Raw genomic sequence first — 6,553 nt, forward strand, 5'->3', positions numbered from 1 at the left:
TTCGATCATAAAAAAATAAAAACATTTTAAAACTATTATTTTTGAAATGTTATGTTTCAGCTTGGCTCTAATTGTCCACGGTAAACTGACGTTGCCTGTTAAATCACCACGGCCCCTTACGTTATGGCAAACTTCGGGGCCACTTCATGGAGTTGTGGAGTTCTTCCATTACGAGTACGGTACATTTCATTAAAGCGTATTTTTAAAAAAGTTTTTAAACATATCACTTATTTTTTTCTTTCGGTGTCTGGACAGCAAAAACCTTCCCCCACCCCCCAGCGCTAAAGCCGCACACAGAGAGCCCGCCCAGAGCCCCGCCCAGTTGCGCTCCACCTCTGTAGCTCGCGGGATTCCTGCTGCACGGCATAGCCACGTCACTGCTCGCTGTGACGTTGCTGCTGCTGCTGCAATGGAAGAAGGCACGCGGAGCCGTCCCGTGTCCGTCTAGTCTTCGTCGCCATCTTGTTTCTGTCTTCATCTTGTCTCCGTCGTCTTTATCTCGCCTTTGTCTCATCTCCGTCTTCTTCTCCGCCATTATCTTCGTCTTGTCTCCGTCTCGATATCCATCTTGTCTCGTCTGTGTTGTGTAGTGTATAGTGTAGTGTAGTGCCTCAATAGAGCTCAATGTGTAGTGTATAGTGTGGCGTATAGTAGTGTATAGTGTAGTGTAGTGCCTCAATAGAGCTCAATGTGTAGTGTATAGTGTGGCGTATAGTAGTGTATAGTGTAGTGCCTCAATAGAGCTCAATGTGTTCGCTTACCGACCATTCCCCTGTTAACGACGGGCTGTTGTAGGTACAGTAAATATTCATTAATGCATTAACCACGTTTCTTTTAACGTTATGTGTTCATACTATTGGTAGTATGAGAATAGGTTTTCCCCTTTTTTCTGGCAACAAAACAGCTGTGTTAAGATGTTAAAACGCCAAACTGAAACCTTTTACAGGGCATCATGTCTGCATTGATAGACAAAAACTGATGCCAGATTTGGAATCAGCACCCCAAAATTACCTTAAAATCGTTGGAATACCTTATGCCAGAAAAAGTGTGTTGACCAGTGTTATCAAAGTACGGTTTTTGTTTGCATTCTGACCACAAGTATTGTGGTCAATGCAGACATGATTCCTTGCAGAAGGTTTCAGTTTGGTGTTTTAACATCTTAACACAGCTGTTTTGTTATTTTGATACTGGCAAAGGAGGTCCCCATGATTTTGGTAGTATCTTTACGTATTAATATCCACCGTTCAAATATTGTATAAGTACGTTTTTTGGGGTGAAAAAGGGTTAACTTTAGGTCCTGTCGTAACGGATTAAGATTTTGACGTGCATTTCCTATAGTTGCTTAACGGCCAAATCACTTAACAGTCTTAATAAATATTTACTGTACCTACAACAAAAATCTTACCTTGTGCTCAGAGAGATTTATCCTGTATTGGTCCAATTTTGTTTTAGAAATGCATTAAAATTTTTGTAACTTACAATTCATTGAAATGAAGTTGTTAGGTAAACTAGCCCCTGTGATTAAAACTAAAACTATACCCTAAAATCAAAACGGGGCCACCCCTCTTAAAAACACCCTCCCTCCCTCCCCGATATCTTAGTTAAAAAAAAGACAGACAAATGTTCCGGTAATAAGAATTATTTTAGTATACGTGGTGTTTAGAGGTCAAGAGAGAGAGAAAATTGAATGCGTTTTTGTCACCAGGGGTGGCTGGGCAGTCCCATGTGGAAATGTTTGCATAAGCCGCGGAGGCCAAATTCTTTTTAAATAAACCGCCGCGCTACACATGGCACCTCCAATTAGCACGGTTGGCTACGTATGGTGCGAAAGAAGTTGAACATACGAAAAAAATACAAAGATCCCCTGTATAGCCCGTAACAGACTGTTGGGACAAGTGCCATTAGCCAGCACCTATGAAGGCCAGCAACCACGCCCGGCCGCCTTTGTCTCCCCAGCGGCAATGATTACACATCGCACCAGGTACTCATTTCATGCCGTGTCGACCTAGGGGAGGCTCAGATAATCGTCCCCGGTGTTGGCCGTGAGCGGGAATCGAACTCGGGTCGCCGGGTTCTTAGCGCAGCGTAGCGCTAACCGCTGCACCACCGCCCCCCATGCACACACAGACACGCACACACTCACATTCCTGGTGCTTCTGCACAGATCGAAAGGGGTCTGTCCTCTGCTCCACGTGATCCACCCTCCACCCTCTTGTCTCGACCCCATTCTCTAGCGATACTTCCACGCCAACGGCGGTCCATGACTGTCCGGCGTCTTCCTCCCATCTCCACGTCGTTCGCATCGACCTCGACATCGGTTCTCAAACGAGGGCCTCATCCTTCCAGTTCCCATTTCGCGACCGACAGGGAGACCGAGCGATCTTGAGCTCCGAGTTCTAACTTGACCCCTTCCCCTCAGCCGAGTCTCAACTGTGAATTTCCTCCGGTTCCTGCTTCACACTCAACAGGGAGACGGAGGAGTCCTGAGCTCCGCGTTCCAACTTTACCAGCAGCTCCGTCTCGCTTCCGTGGCAATCCTCGGGCTCTCGCTTCACGATCGGCAGGGAGGGGAGGCGGCACGGAACAACCTCGCCACCGGGCTCCACCTTCACCCCCGGCCACGCCTCGAAGCCTCCGACGTCCCCTTCCCGTTCCTCCTTCACCTTCGCCGAGGACGCGTCTCCGCCTCCGCTATCCGCCTTCATTACCCGCGAGCGCGTCCCGACGAAGCCGGCGGGTTTTTCCCGGCGTTCTTCTTCCGACGCGGCGGGCGCGGGAGGAGGAGGGCTCGCCGCCGCCTCTCCGGGAAAAGTGGCGCGCTCACCCCCAGAGTCAGGCGGCTCCGGTAGGGCGGCCGTCGCGACCTTGCGCGCGATGCACTCGCGACGCTTCCTCCTCGTCGCCCTCCCTCCGTCCGTCGCGTCCGCGCTTCCGGCGTCGGGGGAGCCGCCCGACGCCGTCGACGCCTCGGCGCCCTCGCCGCAGGCGCTCTCCCTCGCGTGGACCCTCTTGTGGATGACGAGCGTGTGGGAGCGAGCGAACGTCTTCGCGCACACTGTGCACCTGTATGGCCTCTCTCCCGTGTGGATCCTGCTGTGCGTGGAGAGGGTCCCCGGATCTGCGAATGCCTTCGCGCACACCGTGCACGCGTAGGGTCTCTTGCCCGTGTGGGTCCTCCTGTGCACGCTCAGGGCCCCCGAGTCGGCGAATGCCTTTCCGCACGCGTCGCACACGTACGGCTTCTCGCCCGTGTGGATCCTGTTGTGGATGACGAGCACCCCCGAGTGAGCGAACCGTTTTCCGCACGTGGCGCACCCGTAGGGCTTCTCGCCCGTGTGGATCCTGTTGTGGACGAAGAGCGTCCCCGAGAGAGCGAACCGTTTTCCGCACGTGGCGCACCCGTAGGGCTTCTCCCTCGTGTGGATCCTCTGGTGGTTGCGGAGCTGCTCCGAGCGCGTGAACTCCATCCCGCAGACGGTGCAGTGGAAGGGCTTGCCGCCGGCGTGCGTCTTTTGGTGCTTGTGAAGATCCTTCGAGCGGTTGAACGCCAGTTCGCAATCGGTGCACTTGTAGGGCTTCTCCTCGGCGTGCGCCGCTTGGTGCTCGCGGAAGACCTCGGCGTCAATGAACACCTTGCCGCACTGGGAGCACTTGTGCGACTCGCGCGCGTCGTGCGTCGCCTGGTGCTCGATGAAGACGTTCAGTGTGTCCGTGTTGAACGGGCAGTGGGGGCACTGGAAGAGCGTGGGCTCCGTCCACCCCCTGTGCCGCTTCATGTGGTCCTCCAGGGCGGGCAGGCTGACCACGAGCCACTTGCAGATCGGGCAGAAGATCTTCATCTCTCCGTCCGTTCTGTTCTGCGTCGGCACTGGGGCACGCAGGGAGGCAGGCGGAAATTCCTTACTTTTACATGTTCGACACAACGGGTAGGGTTACGTTCCTAAAAGCCGCCGCGTTTGACAATGCCAAGGCCTCGTGGTGAATGGGGGACTAGGACAACAGGCGGCCATGGTCACACTCGCCGAAGCCTAAGTAACGTTGTGCCATTCATACTTTTTGGTTCTTTCGGTAGAGTCAGGGAGGTAGAAAAAATAATGGATCACGACGTTTCGATCGCAACACAAGCAAAAAAAAAGTGCTGAAGCAGTTTTTTTTGTTGCTGTGGTTGTCCCACCTGATGACGATCGCTTGCGTTGCGATCGAAACGTCGTGATATTTTATTATTTTTTCCACCCACGTGACTTTACCGAAAGAACCAGAGAGTATGGATTCCTGCCGTCACGAAAGCCTCAAACCAAGGTTGCCCCATTCCTTCACCAAAACACAAATAAAATACGCAGTAGCATCATAAAAAAACAACACACCATAATTATATGAACTTTGAAAGTTCATGTCGGCCTGCAGAAGTACAGGTCGACATCCAGCGTTCACACAAACCGGGGTGGCCGTCCAGATAAAATTCATTTTAGTTTATCTTCCGGTTTCATTCCAATGACACGCACGCTCGCATACGAGCGTGCACGTCTTCGGAGCTGTGGAGGGTTAGTTGAATCTATCCAACAACAAAAAATGTGGCACTCTGGCGTGTCGCAGCATTGTAAATGTGGGCCTGCTGAGAAAGTCACCGTGTCTGCTCAGCAACCCATGACCACCACTCATCTGTGGATTTGTCACGCGGCAATGTGAAGCGACAAAGTGGACTTCCCATCGGTCTTGGCTAAGCCAAACTAAACGATGTTCCCTTACTTCTAGATTTGAAGTTTTCGTGACTGCAAGGATTAATATTCTTGGGTTGTTTCGGTAAAGTCACTTTGGTAAAAAAATTAATAAAAGTAAAATAAAAATCACGACGTTTCGGAGGCAACACAAGCTTCCGTCTTCAGGTGGAACCGTCACAGCACGATTGCTGTATCTTACTTGATACAGCAATCGTTAGCGCTACGCTGTATCTTACTTGATACAGCAATCGTGCTGTGACGGTTCCACCTGAAGACGGAAGCTTGTGTTGCCTCCGAAACGTCGTGATTTTTATTTTATTTTTATTTAACTTTTATTAATTTGAATTTTTTTTACCTACGTGACTTTACCGAAAAAAACCCAAGAATATGTTCCCTTACTCTTTGGTTCTTTCGGTAAAGTCACGTAGGTGAAAAAAAATAGAATTAAAATTTTTATTCTTATTTTTTTTCACCGACGTGACTTTACCGAAAGAACCAAAGAGTATGGTACCTTGCAGTCACGAAAAATTCAAATCTAGGATGTTCCCTTGTTACCAGGTGCAAGGCCCCAGCTATGGGGTAGCTCTTTCTCACAAGCGCCTGCGGCCGTCGCAGATGACAGCGCAATGACGAAGTGGCTTATCCTGCGGACATTTCTTTTTCCGCCAAATACTCTCTGAACATGGAGGGGGAAAAAAACGGAGGACCCGGAGATAAATCCACGCTGACCACGGTGAGATACATGTAAAACTCCAAATATACAGCAGCAGCAGGCGTCAGGGGTGGGATCAAACCCACAACCTCCTCCATACCAGGCGAGGTAGTCAACATCTCCTAGTCACCGTGATGATGAGAGAGAGACACGCAAACTCCAAATCTACAGCAGCAGGCATGGTGCATGGTAAGGGTCGGCATATGACCCACGACCTCCTGTATACCAGGCGAGGTAGTTAACATCTCCTAGTCACCGTGATGATGATGATGAGAGACACGCAAACTCCAAATATACAGCCGCAGGCATCAGGGTTGGGATCGAACCCACGACCTCCTGCACACCAGGCGAGGTAGTCAACATCTCCTAGTCACCATGATGATGATGAGAGAGAGACACGCAAACTCCAAATATACAGCAGCAGGCATGGTCAGGGTCAGGACCGAACCCACGACCTCCTGCACACCAGGCGAGGTAGTCAACATCTCCTAGCCACCGTGATGATGATGATGAGATTCCTCACCACCGCTCACCAGGAATTCCTCACCACCGCTCACCGCAGCGAGTCTCGCACACGGAACGGGTGACGTCACTCACTCGCAGCCCCACCGCGCGCGTGACGTCATCGCGCCCGAAGATGGCTGGGTGACGTCACGCTCCGGATGGAGGGGTGCGGGGCGGGGGGAGGTTTCAGCTGGAGACGGTAATATGACGTCATCTATCGGGCTCGAAGTGCACCTGACCTGGCACGGGCGCCGCGGTGACGTCACCGTCGTTCAGGGTACGGGTAGGGGGGTCTTTGTAGCGGTGACGTCACTCGCATCCAGCCCCTTGGTAACGTCACCCTACACCCCCCCCCACCCTGGCAGGCGCGCGCCGGTCTGACGTCGTGTCGTCAATCTCGCCGTGAGCGTGACGTCACGTCACTAGTGGCGGGCCGCTGGGAGACGCGAGTGACGGCATCCCCCCTACCCGGCACGTGACGTCGTCGATCCTTTGAGGCGTGGGGGGAGGTGTCTTTAATACGGAGGATGACGTCATTTGCTCGCGACTGCGGGTTGCGTGACCTCATGTCCCCGACGCCCGGGGGGGTGCTGTGGACACCGTGAATGACGTCACGCAC

General features: G+C 52.1%; 1 protein-coding gene across 2 annotated transcripts; it reads right to left on the bottom strand.

Moving 5' to 3' along the window:
- Positions 1-1,623: 1,623 nt before the first annotated feature.
- LOC144741255 (uncharacterized) lies at positions 1,624-6,091 on the bottom strand. 2 transcript variants are annotated; one of them, XM_078623847.1, is made up of 2 exons: positions 5,954-6,091; positions 1,624-3,868 (listed from the first exon to the last, which is right to left on the bottom strand). In XM_078623847.1, the coding sequence occupies exon 2, from the start codon at positions 3,837-3,839 to the stop codon at positions 2,427-2,429; it is 1,413 nt and encodes a 470-aa protein (XP_078479973.1). In that variant the 5' UTR covers positions 3,840-3,868; positions 5,954-6,091; the 3' UTR covers positions 1,624-2,426. The 2 variants fall into 2 exon arrangements, with proteins under 2 accessions (XP_078479973.1, XP_078479971.1); XM_078623845.1 differs by having other exon boundaries at positions 5,964-6,090.
- Between the last annotated feature and the right edge of the window lie 462 nt (positions 6,092-6,553).

Source organism: Lampetra planeri, unplaced genomic scaffold, assembly GCF_965212315.1.
Source record: "Lampetra planeri unplaced genomic scaffold, kcLamPlan1.2.h2 scaffold_485, whole genome shotgun sequence".
NCBI classification, from domain to species: Eukaryota; Metazoa; Chordata; class Hyperoartia; order Petromyzontiformes; family Petromyzontidae; genus Lampetra; species Lampetra planeri.

What these genes read in the sequence shown, in the direction of transcription:
- LOC144741255 (XM_078623847.1), bottom strand. Translation starts at nt 3,839, where the DNA reads ATGAAGATCTTCTGCCCGATCTGCAAGTGGCTCGTGGTCAGCCTGCCC.